Genomic DNA, 16,408 nt, shown 5'->3' with positions numbered 1-16,408 from the left:
ATGTCATTTTATTATCTATTGATACTATCGATTGGCATACAATTGCTTAATATAGTAGTTTCAGTGGTCGTCAATGAAAAAAATCAAATCACTATTGAATCGGATGAAAACAAGTGTAACTTAGATACTGGTTGTCAGCACCTGGAGGGTACAGTATGTGATCCAACATTGAAGCGATGTGTCTGCCGACCGGATCGTCCCGTACGGCTCAGTAACGGTGCGTGTCTGGAGTCCCGGGCGCCCAACGAACCCTGTATTACGTCGGCCCAGTGTCTGGTCAAACATAGCGCCTGCTATGCCACCGACGATGCACTCAAGCACTGGGTATGTCAGTGCCGTCCGGACTACTATTCAGTGACGACAACGACCAATTTGACTACCGGTGGCGCCGTCGGTATTGTCGATACACCGGTACAACAACACCGGTGTGAGCCGCGTGTCGACTACGGTCACCGATGTCAGCAAAGCAACCAATGTCGCAATCGGATGCAGTGTTTGACCAGTGATGGTGGACAACAACAACAGTGTGTCTGTGCAGACAAACATGAATACGACAAAGCCGTGGGCGACTGTAGGCCAGTTGGCGCCAAACTGTGTGCTACAGATGTCGACGGCGATCAAGAGTGGAGTACAGCCCACGGCAAATGTATGCCGAAAATCTATTACAGTCATCGAGGGTCGAGTGGCGGCGGTTCGGGTTCGCGGGCCGGTGCCGGCGGAAGGGATAGCGGTTCGAAGGGTTGGTTTGGCAACAATCCGGCCACAAGAGTCCGGTGCTATGCAAACACCTATTTCTCTATAAGTGCACTCATTATTATATTAACAATTTAATATAATATTATTATAACAAAAAATAATTTAAAAAATACATTGAATAGTACCATAAAAATAGTACATTATTTAAATCTAATATTTTTTTTCTTAATAATCAAATAATAATTGATATTTACTTTATTTATTTATTAATTTTTATTATAAGTGTAAATCAATCAGTTAGACTAAAATACTAAACTAAACTAAAAAAACTAAATCAGTTGTAATCCCTCTCCACCCCCTCATCACAAAAAATACATAATAATAATATTTCACTAATTGATATGCAATTTAAATGGTATAAATTATTTTTAAAAATTGTTATTAAAAATAATTTTTTTATAACTAATAATTAATTTAACTAAAAATTTAATATTTATTAATGTAGTATAAATACTGTAATTTCTATATAAAAAACTAATAACAATAACATATCAGATAATAAAAAAATAGTATCACTGATTAGATAAATAAATTTATATAAAAAAATATTATTGTAATATTAAACTACATTTTCTTTTATCATTATATATATATATATAATTAATTTGCAAATTACATTTTAATTTTACAACAAAAAAATTATAAATATTATTATTAATTTCGCTAAGTATCGCATTACATATTAGTAAAACATATAAAAATATAAAACAAAATAACAAAAATTACTAATTTAAATATTCAAAAACAAAAAATATATAGCTATAATATACACATAAATTTTTAATTTACATTGTTATAGTTAATATATTAATAATGTAAATATTATTATTATGGAAACATATTATTAAAATCAATAATCAATTATTATTATCGTTAGTAATACACCATAAAAATAAATATTTACAAGTTTTAAATGTTAAAAATTTTTACAAAAAATAAAATATCATATCATAATCAAGTAAAATACTTACAAATATTACAAACAAAAATAAAAAGCCTTATAATTACTAATGAAAAAATTCCTACATTTTAAATAAATAAATAAATATATTTAATTTATAATGTTTAAATCATAATAAAAAATTGGTCCTAAATAAAAAAAACCCACTAAATTTATTATATTTATTATTATTATATAAAAATAATTCATTAGAAATTGTAAATGTTTTTTTCTAATTAAATTTACTAATATATATACTGTATATCTATAATCAAACTATATATCATTGTACTTAAATAGTGTTAAAATTAATTGATATTTATTTATAAAAAAAAATATAAAATCACTAATGTACATTTAAAATTATTATTATTATTAGTATTATTAAAATGTTCATGATCAAAACAAAACAAAATGTATTTAAAATTGTTGTATAAAATAGTTTTATAATATTATAATATATAGTATTATAAAATATTCTTATCTTTTAATCAATTATATTATATTTATATATTCAATATATAGAGTATATATTGTATGTAATATTTAATAAAATAATTGAAATAAAAATAAATTTTAAAAGTTTAGTAGTTTATTGTTTACTAAATATTGTTTTGTAGAAAAATTGATTATATATTGTTAGCAAAGTATATATAAGTTATTACAAACCATCTAATATTTACTATATTTAAATATATACTATTATTTAGTATTGAATTGTACATTAGTATCATTATATGTAAAATTTATGTGTGAATATTTAATCCCCATATATTTTAATAAAATATTTATTAAATACACAAAATGCATATTTATATATCATTATTATCATTATTATTATTATTTTGACTACAAATATATACATATATATATATATACTTTATGTAATAAAAATTATTTATATATATAAAACAATGGGATAACCGTAATTAAAAAACAAATGAATATTAAACGGCAAGAAATTACATTTTTTTATTGTTAATTACTATTTTGCAAATTGCATATACAGTAATATAGTAAAGTGAAAACATAATAATTTTGATCCGTATATTGTATTAATAATATTGTAATTTTTTTGGGTGACTATACTATGTATGTACAGTATATATCTAAATGTTTTTATCATTTAATGATAGCCACGTGTAATATAAATATATATCTATTGTATATTATATGTATGTATATATATATATAAATAATATGTCTACAAATATCATTGTCTGTATATCGAAATACTATTTTATTTTTGATAATAATAATAATAGTAATAATATTTATATTAGAAATTATTGTATATTATATAATGTGTTTACAAAAATATTATATTATTTTCACTATTATTTTTTTCGGATTAGAAATATATTGTATATATAAATATTAATACTGTATATATATACTGTATTTAGCTAGATTTGATGCAAAATAAAAATCACAGTAAATATTTTATTTATAACACACACACACACACACACACACACACACACACACTAACACTATATAAAAAATGTTGCTTTTATTTTAATTAATTGAGTTTTAAAAAAAACTGTTTGCACGACAATAACTGAATACTAAATATTGACATTTTTCATTAAACAATACTAATAATAATAAAAACTTTTTTTTGTTTTGTTTTTGAAATCATTAGTATAATATTATAATAATAATAATAATAAAAAGTTATTATATAAATAATTAATATGTAATTAATATACTGTATTAGTAGTTTGAAAATTATAAATATTATTATGTTTATTTATTATTATATTATTATGTTATTTGAATTATACATTAATAATTATTAACAGTTTAAAGAAAATAATTATCAGCTTAAATATTTTAACATAATATTTATTAAATAGTAAAATTAATTTTTTACATATACTAAATAAACTAAACAACTATATTTAACTTAATGAAATTTTTTTTACTTGAATTAAATATAAAATATTATAATATTTTATTAAAATGTGTAATATTTTTGTAACTACTATTTTTGTAAATATATATATATAAATATCATATGATAAAATATTTATATAATAAAATACGTATATATTATAGTATATATAATATTGCTACAACAAAAATATCATTTTAGTGATAATAAAAATAATAATAATTGCACACTTATTTTTAGTGCAATATATATATTATTAACAGTATTTTATTATATACTATATATAAAAATTGTCAATTTTAATATAAATTTAGCCCAATTTATTAAATGACATTTTATAACATTAAAAAAGACATTTGGGAACAGTTTTAGATGATATACAATATAAATAGTAGTTTTAATTAAAATCATTTTTATTGTAATAACAGATAAACTCTCTCTCTCTCTCTCTCTTCTCTCTCTCTGTATAGTATACAGTGTATACATATATACAGTATATACTAAATATGCTAATTATAGTTTCAAAATTACTATCAAGTAATTAACAAAAATTTTGTTGTAATTTTAAAGTTTGAATACTAATAATAAAATAGTAACAAGTATATATATATATATATATCTATTAATATATATATATATAATATATTGTTATTATTTATGTTAATTAAAAGTATAATATTCTACTAAATATTAGTTAATAATATAGTTGTATAATATATGATACACTATTGATATTACAAATTGAATAAAAAAAATATTATATACTTTAAAAAATTGTATGTTATTTAACTATTTACTTATAAAAAATGTTACATAAAACTTATTTTCGTATATTATTATTATTATTATTACCGTTATATAGAAAAAAAAGTAAAAGTCAAAAAAATTTTATTTTTATCAATAAAAATGTCAAAATATAATTTAATAAACTTTTCAAATTTACTCAAAGCGAAAAAAATAAATATATATTTATACATAAATAGACACACATTTTAGCTAAATATAATAATAATAATAAATATTCAATTGATACGATAACTAAAAATAGTTTATAAAACTTTCAATTTAATGATTTATTGCTTTATTGTTGCAATAAATATAACAATATTTTATTTATATATATTTTTGAAAACCTATTTTTTTTATTATTATTGATAATATTAATGGCATAAATTGATAGATTTATATAAAAAAAATATTTATCAATACTAAACTCATTACTATTTATAAATAATATTAGTTATGTTTAATACAAACATTTAATTTATATATATATATATATATATATATATATTTAATAAAATTTTAATGATTCAAACATGATAATATTTATTATAAACTACAGTATTTGGTATTATTATTATTATTATTATTATTATTATTATTATTATTATTATTATTATTATTATTAATATTTAAAATTTTTATAATAATAAAAATTGTTATCATATTTATGTAATTGATTTTTTTTTAAAAAGTAACTTTTAAAAAGCACTTTTTTATAACTTTTAATAAAAGATAATAATATTTATTCACTTATAAAAATTTAAACCCTATTTATATGGAAAAAAAATAATAAATTATATTTTCCTAAACGTATTTATCAACTCACCAACAAAATAAAATATAAATACTTTTTAATATCACATTATATTTAATGGATAAAATAGTTTCTGGCATTTGATTCATCTAAAATTAGAGATGGGCAAAAAAAAGGAAAGTTTCTAGAAAATTTCTCAGGAATAAATTTCTATAAATATTTAAATTTATTGTTATTATATGGGATCTCTATATCTAAAGCTATTGTAATACTATATTAATGAGACCATACAATACATATAATATTATACAATACAAAATACTATACCTATATATAAAATAATTATAATTATTTAATAATAATTTAGTTTTGTAAAATTTCACCAATAATTTTATTATATATATCATAGTTTAATATAATTAAATAAATTAATTATTTACTTTAATTAATAACAATAAAAAATAATAATAAATAAAATAAATATATAGAGAACAAAATTAACATGGTGATCACATAAATAAAAAAATCTCGTTTAGAAACTTTCTATAAATTTCTCTATTATTTTATAAATTTCTTTTTTTTTGCCAACACTATATATAATTTAAATTATTAGAAATATTAGAATTTATTTTTAGCCTTCAGATGATATTTATTTAGTTAAAAGGGTATAAAGAAATAAATAAAAATAATTTTTTTATTTATTTATATCTAAATAGTTTGTAATTTGTTAATACTAACTATAAAAGTTTAATGTAAATCTAATGTTAAAAAATATGTTTAATAAATTAACATTAATATTACAAATAAAATTAATAAAAATATTTAACACAACATAGAAACATAATTATATTATTTATAAATACATAATTTAATATTTTTTTATTATTATTTAATATAGTAATTTATAATAAAGAATCCTAATTATTATTTAATTTCCTAAAAATAACAAATAAAGATTATTATTATTTTATAATAAATTATAGTTTATTTTTAAAAAATAGTAAACTCATTAAAATATACATAAATATTAAATATATAATATATATCTATATAATATTATATAATTTAGTATTTATCTAAAGTTATTAGTATTATTATAAAAATGATAATGATTTAGTATAAACAAAAAATATCATATTATAATATTAAAGTATTTATAGCAAACAAAACAATTATACAATATATAATAATATTATAGTAAAATTACTATGGTTACAAAAATATTAAAAATTTAATACTGTTTATGCTTTTAAGATAATTGTAAATATATATTATATTATATAATTATATATATTAAAATACAAAAATATACACTATATAGTATTTACAATAGATATTTTAAAAACTAATATTTATTATTATTATAAATATAAAATACGCACACAATTTTAATAAAGATATTAAAATTTATTGATTTATAAATTTTTAGTAAAAATAACATATTTATTTATAATTTAAAAAATAAAATAGGTTAATAATAGATATTGATATTTTTATTATTATTATTACAATAATAATATAATATTAATATTTTATGATATTTTCAATAAAAAAATAATACTATATTAATACATTATGCAAATATATTTAGACATTAAATATACAAATATTAATACATTATATCTCAATATAAATAATATTTTAATTTTGTGCATTTAAATAGATATTATAATATATTGCGAATTAATATAGAATATATATAATAGAATATATATATATATATATATATAATATTTAGTAGAAATATATATAAGAAAATAGTTTCTAAATAAAATACATACTAGTAATCAATCAATTTTGATTGCAATACCCAAATAAAAGACTACTTTATTATATATATAAATTTTTATATATAATATCATAGTTTATGAGTAAATCAATAAATAATAATAATAATATAATAAATATGTATTAATATGATATTCATTGATCATCGTCTATATCTGTGTATAATATAATATATTTTTTTTGATGACAATATCATCATAACTTAAAGTTTAAGGTCGCTTCCTAAGGGGGGACAGTTATATCACTAATACATAAATATATATATATATATATATATATATATATACATACACACACATACATAAATACATAGATACAAACATCAGTGAAATGTGATGTCTAGTAAATTACACATACATTTAGCTAACGGCGCAACATGTTATCTACAGTATTGTATAATAATTTTTTTTTCTCTCTCTCTATTTTAATAAATTGCCAATTTGGGTGCAAATATAATATAACTTATATTATATTATATTATATAAGCTAAATATAAATATATATATATTAAATAAATGTAGAATTTAAATTGATATTTTGCTATTTTTAGACACTTTCGTAATAAACAAATCTATCGATTGATTTACAGTAGAAAACTTTAATATATTTTTTAGTATACAGTATACATATATTTATATATTTTTATATTATACTAAATGCGGTATATAATTTTTTAAAAATAATAATGTAAATAACAACATAGTAACAACTAAATTGAAAATATATTGATTAAAAAAATTATATACACTACTATATAATGTATATCTTATATAATATAATGCAAACCATATTTATATGATATCATATAAAAAAATTAGAAAATTTATAATAAAAGTACAAATTATGTGTAGTTATATTTGATAAAAATATAAAGTAATTTTTTTAAAAAATAAAAATGTTAACCAAATTAAATTTCAATAGAATTGATTAAATAATATATAATTTTTGTACGCCTACTAAATATTTTCATTTTTTTTAAATGAAAACATTTTATTTATTGCTAAGTAAACAAATTTATTAAACACATAATATAACCATTTTTGAGTTCAATTTGATTTTTTTATATATTTTTATAGATAGATTTATAAAATTAATTAATTAATTTTTAGTAAAATGTCACCAAATTTTTTGTTTGTTTTGTTTTTATTTGTAACACCTATTGTTATGCATAAAATAACAAAGTTCAATTACAATATATAACTTTATATATATAATATATGTGTGTGTATTATATTTAGTTAATTTTTTAACAAAAATAAATTTAAATATACTGTACAGTATAAATATATATTATAATAATATGCTAATATATATATATATATACTGTATATACAGAATATTCTGTATATATTTACATACATATATACAGTATATGCCTTAAAGAGATTTATTTGAATTACATGTATTTACACAACTAATATCAATTGCATTAATTTTATATAACAATACAAATCTAGTCTAACAACTAAACCATACATCTCTCTCTCTCTCTCTCTCTCTCTCTCTCTCTCTCTCTCTCTCTCTCTCTTTCTCTTTGTCTTATAATATTTAATTTTGTATATAAAATGAGCAATAATACAATTATCTATTTTTAGTCATACTTTTGCACACTTTATCTTGCACAGTGTATTGAATATATTTATACGCATATTAAACACTAACATTACTATACAGTCCAATAGAGTTGTAGAGTATTGAACTAGCATTTGATTGCTTAAAACATACCGTTACTGACACACACACATAACTGGCTTTCCCTATGACACTGAAATAAAATCTTATATTAAAATAGAAACGTTAGCATTGAAAATAATAATATTTAATAATAAAAAAAATTTCATATATAAATCAAGTACATCAAAAAATAAATAGATGATATTGTGTGTGTGTGAGTGTGTGTGAGTGAGTGTGTGTATGTATGTGTGTGTATGAATTGTTAGGATATCTTGTTTTTACGTCAATTCCTAAGACACACACACGCTATGGACATATAATTTTTTCATTATTATTATTATTGTGAAATGCCTACCGATTCTCTATTACTATTATTATTATTATTACTACTACTACTACTACTACTGGGAAATTTTGATGTCATATAAATATATTAGATATAACATAGTATTCTGTATGGATATTATTATATAATACATGTAGAATATTCTGTATGCAATCAAATGCATTGACTGTCTATATCTAAGTACATCATAACTAACGAGTATAATAGTGTGTGTGTGTGTATTGTATAAGCGCTTCTGTCAATTGCATACTCTCTCTCTCTCTCTCTCTCTCTCTCTCTCTCTCTCTCTCTCTCTCTCTCTCTCTCTCTCTCTCTCTCTCTCTGTATGTGTGGGTGAAATGACTCAAGTAGTATACATTGAGACACGGATGCTGTGCTCATATATATATGTGTTGGCACAGCTCATGTATGTATTTATGAAGTGTCTGTATGTGTGTGTGTGTGTGTGTGTGTGCTCTATGTCTGCAAACTTACGCAATATGTGGTATGACTGGTCTTTTTCACAATCAGACACAATGCACACGTAATCTATAAGATTATCTCAATTATGAAATACTATGATATATATATATATACTAATACTGTATATAAGAGTCTAATAAAATTAAAAATGTTTTTTTTAAATAAAAAATTTAATAATAAATTTTAAATATGTGTTTAAGTTTTTAAATATATAATACATTGAATATATTTTGAATACTAAAATAAACAATAAGTAATTCAATGTTTCAATAATAAATTTTTTGTTATAAAATTATATTATAAATAATTTTAATATTAATCAATATATTATAAAATCCATATTATATGCTAAGTAAATATAAAATTATTATATAAATAATACAATATATTAGATATATATATTTATAGCTTGTAAACAATTATTAATATCTAAAAATATAAAAACAAATAATTTTTATAAATATATTTATAAAAATTAAAAAAACTACTTAAAAAATTATTGAATTTAATATTACTACTAATAATAACTTAACAAATAATAATAATAATAATACTATTTTATTTGTAATCCTCAAGACTGGGTGTGTTTGTATTGTATATAAAGTATATATATACTGTATATAATATACAATATAAATAAATTTTTATCTATTTGTTATAAATGTTTTTAAACATTAATTTCGATGTAATAATAATAAATGTATTATTTTTTGTGTGTGTTTTATTAGACACTATAACAACTTAAACTTTTACACAACTATTAATAATATCATTAATAATAATAATAACAATAATAGTGCCATTTATTATTGTTTGTCAAAATATAATATATGTTTTACTTATTATTATTTTTTTGTATCATTAGTTTTGTTGTTGTTGTTGTTGGTTTTGTAACCATGATTTTGTGAACAATTATACTATATATTATTTTTGTATTATAATAATTTATTATAGATAACAAAAAAATATATTAATCAATCAATAATAGAAATCAATATTATTTTTTAAAAAATATCAAATTTTTTAAAATGTAAGACAACTATTATTCTAATGTATACTAATGTATAATATTTATATATAAATATAAAAAAAAACTTATAATATATTAATAAATTACTACTGTATTATTGCTGACAATTTAAAATAATAATTATAATAACATTTCTACTATAAATATAGATTATAATTATACAGTAATAATATAAATTATTTTTTTTATTATTAAGAGTAATATTATAATATTTATAATTAAAATGTTTATTAATGTTTTTTTTAGGAAATGTTTTGTTGATGAATGTGATAAATTAAAAATATGTTTACAACAAATTATGATATATAGTATAAAAATAAATATATTTATATTTATATCAATGAAAAAGTAATAATCTTTTATTTAATTGGTGTATTATTGAAAATTATTATTATTATTATTATTATTGTTATTATTATTATTATATATAGAAGATATATAAATGAAATTATTTTCTCAACTCTAATAATTTATAATATATATATAAATATATTATCTCTACGGTACTAATACTTTATAAGCAATTAATAAATAATTAAATAGTTTATTAGTTAGTAATAATAGAAATTTAATTGTAAAACAATTACATGAAAATATTATAAATATTTAATATAATAGTTTTTAAAGATATATATATATATATATATTTAAATATCATTAAAAATAATATTACAATTAATAATAATAATAATAATAATAATAATAATTCAATTATTATAAAAACAACAAAAATAAAAGCTATATATATATATAACTCAGTTCAATTTCTATTAATATTTAAAATTATGATAGTTATTTATAAAGTAGTTTTAATATAAATATAACTATTTATAATAATAATAATAATAATATATTATTATTATTCGTGTTGTCGTTTTTATGGCTACTATTTAAATCACTTAATGACGTCTATAATATACGTATGTTATTAAATAATTTTTTAATTATTAGTAATATATAGTAAATTTATTGCAATTTATATGTTTATCAATTTATCATCGTATATATATATATATATATATATATATATATATTGCAAGTTAATGTCTATTGAATTTCCTATTGAATTAAATCATTGCCTTATTGGAAATATCTATTAAAAATCTTGTTTTATTTGTGGATATATACTGTATATCATATACTATTAATTGATTTGTTTTAATACAATACAACAAAACCATATAAAGACATCCATTATAAGCCGGTAAATAAATATATTATTAATAAATATATTTTTATTTATTTTATATATATAAAAATATTTTATATCAACAATATTAATAAAATAAAAACAATTTACTTTCTCTCTCTCTCTCTCTCTCTCTCTCTCTCTCTCTAAATATTATTAACTAAAACACACAGAATATTCTCTAATTTCATGTGTTTTTTTAATAAATACCAAATGTCAACAAATTTGTTGTGTAATTATTATTATTATCTGTGATTTAATAATACAGTATTTTTATTACAGTATATACAGTATATACGGTATATATAGTTTATTTATCTACAGTATACGTAGAAAGTTACTGTAGGCTAAAATGTCAACATTTTTTTATATTGTGGACTAACTGTCCAAACAGATTTTTTTCATTGCTAGCTATTATTAATGCATTTAATATTATTATATATAAAAAAATATTTAATACATTTAATAGCGACATTTCGTGCATTTAGCTATATATATATATACTGTATATATATACGATATAAGTGACTGACCTTAACATTTACAGTATTATATGTCAGCAGTTTATTGCTAAAACTAACAATTAATTATAATAAAAAAATACTAATAATTAATTAATTATACTATAATAATAATAATAATAATAATAACATTTTAATCACACAGTGTAGCACAAAAACAATCATATATATATATTTATTTAATAGTTATTATTTTGTGTGCAACAAAAATTTTAATTTTAAATTATTTAAAAAAAATACAGTATATTTATACTTATATATAGAATAATTAACAAATTAATGTGTTATATATAATGACATTATAATACAGTTTTATATTTTTAAAAATAAATAAATACAGTATTACTATAAATACATATAGATTATATTTATATATATAGCATTTAATGGGTGTACTATTATTGTGTGATTCTGTAATCAAAACATAAAATAAAAATCTAATATAAAATTGATGTTTTATTGTAGCAAATCATGCGATTCATGCAATTACTTATTAGTGATTTTTTTTTCTCTCTCTCTCTCTTTCACTTATTTATTTACTCACCCACTCACTAGCCATATATATATATATAATATGCCAACTAATTGGTGACATTGAATGTATATAATAGTAATAAAACAAAAATTTATCCAATTTCTAGACAAATATATATATATACAGTATATACTAATATTATCATCAAATTCGGACAAAACAACAATAAATTGACATTTATATTAAATAGAAATTATATATTAATATATATATATATATATTATTAATAATATACCCACATATAAAAAATAATAAATATTTAATCATTAAATGTTATGAAAGTTATGAGAGTAAAGATTCATATATATATATATATATATATATATATATAATTGACATAAAATAAAAATTATTAAATTATAGATATAAATTAAAAGTAAAATATAAATACTAATATAATACAGTATATAATAATTACATGTCATTTTCAAATAATTATATTTTATAACAGTAACAACAAAAATAATAAATAAATAACTTAATATAAATATTATATATATATATATACAGTATATAAACTATAAATACAGTTTTTACTGTATGTTACATTGATGTCCATGCATTTTTTTTGATCATTACTATAATACTAAAAAAAGCATTAATCTTTTTTTTATCTCCCAGTGCTAAGAGAGAGAGAGAGAGAGAGAGAGAGAGAGAGAGAGAGAGAGAGACTTACAAATAAAAAGCATACACACCTATGCTTATCTATTTTGAAATTTATTTTAACTGAAATATATATATATATACATACAGTATATATAGAATATTCTGTTAGATATGTAATAATAATGAGAAAAAACTTAACATTAATTTTTTACATAAATTATTTTATTTTCTCTTGTTATGATATTGACCATCAAATATTGATTATCCTTGAAAATTATATATACTATATATATATACATACACACAGTTGCAAATACACACAAATATGTATATATATTGGTGAATATGTAAATTAACATTTTTTTTGCTAGATGCTAATCATAAATTTAAAAAAAATATATTTGTATTATTATTATTTTCCTATAGGGTGTGTCACGCATCACACATATAAAATTTTTTTAAATATTTATATGCATTAATATATCTATATATTAATATATACCGTATATATAATAGTTAGTACATAATATATATATATATTAAAATATATTTATCTTTTTTTCAATATGTATTATATTGTACAGTATGTATATAAAATATTCACGGCAAATGTCAAGGCTTATTGTATTTTATTTTTATTTTGTTGTACATTACTATACTTTTTTATGATATGATGTGCTTTTAAGCTAACGGTGCTATCAGTGTTTATGAAGTTCATACACACACAGACACACACACACACACACACACACACACACACACACACAATACACACATACATATACACACACACACATACAGTACATACACACAAACACACTTGTGCAATGGTATATAACTTAAATTAACAGTATATAAGTGCTGTATGTATGTGTTTGTGTGTATGTATGTGTGTGTGTATGTGTTGATCATTATGATGATGAAACAGACACCCAACACACTGATGGCTATTATCCAAACTTGAATGTCTATCTATGTGTGTGTTTGTGTGTGTCTGTCTGTAAAGTATATGTGCTATAAAACTAAATAATAACTGTTTTTTTGTTTTGTTTTTGTTTTTTAGTAAATGCCAATACAATACTTTTTAAAAAATCCAATACAACAAAACTGCTTAAAACAATGGGAGAGACATAATAATAATAATAATAATAGTCAACGAGATTTTTTTTGGTGGCTATTTAGTAGCTGTATATGCAATGTGTGAACACAACGAAAAGTTTTAAAGGCCAGGGCGGCGTGTTATCAACTAAGATTCGTAACTTGCGTGCACTTAACTCCTCACTTAAGTGAAATCCTGTGTTATAAAACATTTTAGCAAGTTAGGTTTACGGGTAAGTTAGGAGAGGACTTAAGTATACAAAACTGGTTTTTAGGTGAAAAGTGTGTTAAGAAAACAAGTTAGTGCTAGAGTTAGGTGTAAAGTTAGGATAGCTTTAACCCAACTTTAGCTATACTTTAACATTGATAGTAATGTTTATTTTATAGTTTAAACTATTTATACTTATAAATTTAATAAAACACTGTATTATTATCACTACAAAAAGAGTTACGTTTGCGTAAAACAAAATATTTTGTAGTAACGCTACTCTATACTTAACTTAAGGAAATCGCAAACGTAAACCTAAGTGTATTCCTTATGATAACACTCACCCCAGACACATACAAACAGTATAGACAGACACACATACACACCAAATAAACTACCAGTGCTTGATATATGTAATAATAATAATAATAATAATAATAATAAAAACTACACTACACTTATATGTTTACAGAATATTGATGTGTGAATAAATAAATAAATAAATAACTAAATAATAAAAATGAATAAAAGGACTAAATTGGACTAAAATTTTTATCAAAAAAAAATATGTGCTTAAAATAATAATAATAATAATAATAACGATATTAATAAATTTTATGTAAAAATCAACTTTAAAAGTGAAATTAAACAACTATTTTATTTTATAGTAATGTTGTTTTTTTAAAAAAAAATAATAATATTGTGAATAATTATTAGTATCATAGTATTAAACAGTATCTAACTAATTATTAATTATTTAATACAATGTATATTATTGCTGCATATTAATAAATAAATAATTGTTTTAAATATCAACAATAATAATAATAATCAGAAAATGTATAATTTAAAAAATTCGTAAAAATATTAATTAATTATAAATTAAATTATAAAATGTATTCATATAAGTGAAGCTCATTTTTCAAACTAAAAAATTTAATACAAAATTTATATATATATAATTAATATTTAATTAACTTAATAAATGATAACCAACTGTCCACTGGTAGAGCTAATGGACTATATTCAGCGTTTATGTGCCTGCAATTGGCTGACCAATGGCCTACTGTGCGATAATAGCCGTCGCATCGATGGTGGTAGTGGTCATGGCCGGAATAGCCGCCATCGACGGCATCACCGAAAACACAGTACACTAACTACTAGTTCCAGTGTTTCTAGTATTGTTAGCACCGGGATCATCGGGAACAGTAGCAGCAGCAGTAGCCGTGAAGAGGCCACCAATAGTCGTGGACTTTGTCGGTCGCCGTCAAACTACTGTCGGGTGGCCACCTGTGAACTGTTTCACATACACGACACTACCCCTAAGTGTCTGGAAACATATGCACCGTCGTCGACCTACAGTTCCTGTCAATATTGCGATCGCCTGCACATCGGACCCAATCATTCCCAGGTGATGGCCGTAGCGGCGGCAACACAATTAGCCAACAATGCCTGGCTATCGACTGGCGGCGGTATTGGCGGTTATTTTGCTGCTCCTGCGGCTGCTAGCGGTAGTACCAGTAGAGCCGGCAGTGGTCAGTCGTATCGTTATCATAGCGTCAGTTCAGGTCGTTGTAGTACCGGTGCCGATGATGTCGATGATAATAATGAACATCAAGTTAATAATAATAATAAAAAGGATAACGATAGTATAGGTGCCAATCATAGTAGTCATAGTAGTATTATTAGTGATATGGATTTAGTGCCTGACTATTGTCCACAACAGTCACCTATTAATACATATAGATTTGATTTCTAGATTTTTCAACAACAATAATAAAAAATGTACTAGTTAAAATAGCAAATATATTAAAAAAT

The 16,408-nt window shown here is 20.2% G+C and overlaps 1 protein-coding gene across 1 annotated transcript; it reads left to right on the top strand.

Moving 5' to 3' along the window:
• LOC128956963 (uncharacterized) lies at positions 1 to 831 on the top strand. Its single transcript, XM_054302677.1, has one exon. It carries the CDS (start codon positions 1 to 3, stop codon positions 829 to 831), a length of 831 nt encoding a protein of 276 aa, XP_054158652.1.
• The last annotated feature ends 15,577 nt before the right edge of the window (positions 832 to 16,408 follow it).

The sequence above is a fragment of the Oppia nitens genome, unplaced genomic scaffold (genome assembly GCF_028296485.1).
Source record: "Oppia nitens isolate AA-2021 unplaced genomic scaffold, nextdenovo-longstitch-racon4-pilon3 scaffold34_pilon_pilon_pilon, whole genome shotgun sequence".
In the NCBI taxonomy this organism is placed as follows: Eukaryota; Metazoa; Arthropoda; class Arachnida; order Sarcoptiformes; family Oppiidae; genus Oppia; species Oppia nitens.
Note: the sequence above shows the minus strand (reverse complement) of the source record. Positions and strands in the feature narration are given on the sequence as shown.

Bases quoted from the DNA above. Each gene is read 5' to 3' on its own strand.
- LOC128956963 (XM_054302677.1), top strand. From the start codon at position 1: ATGTCATTTTATTATCTATTGATACTATCGATTGGCATACAATTGCTT.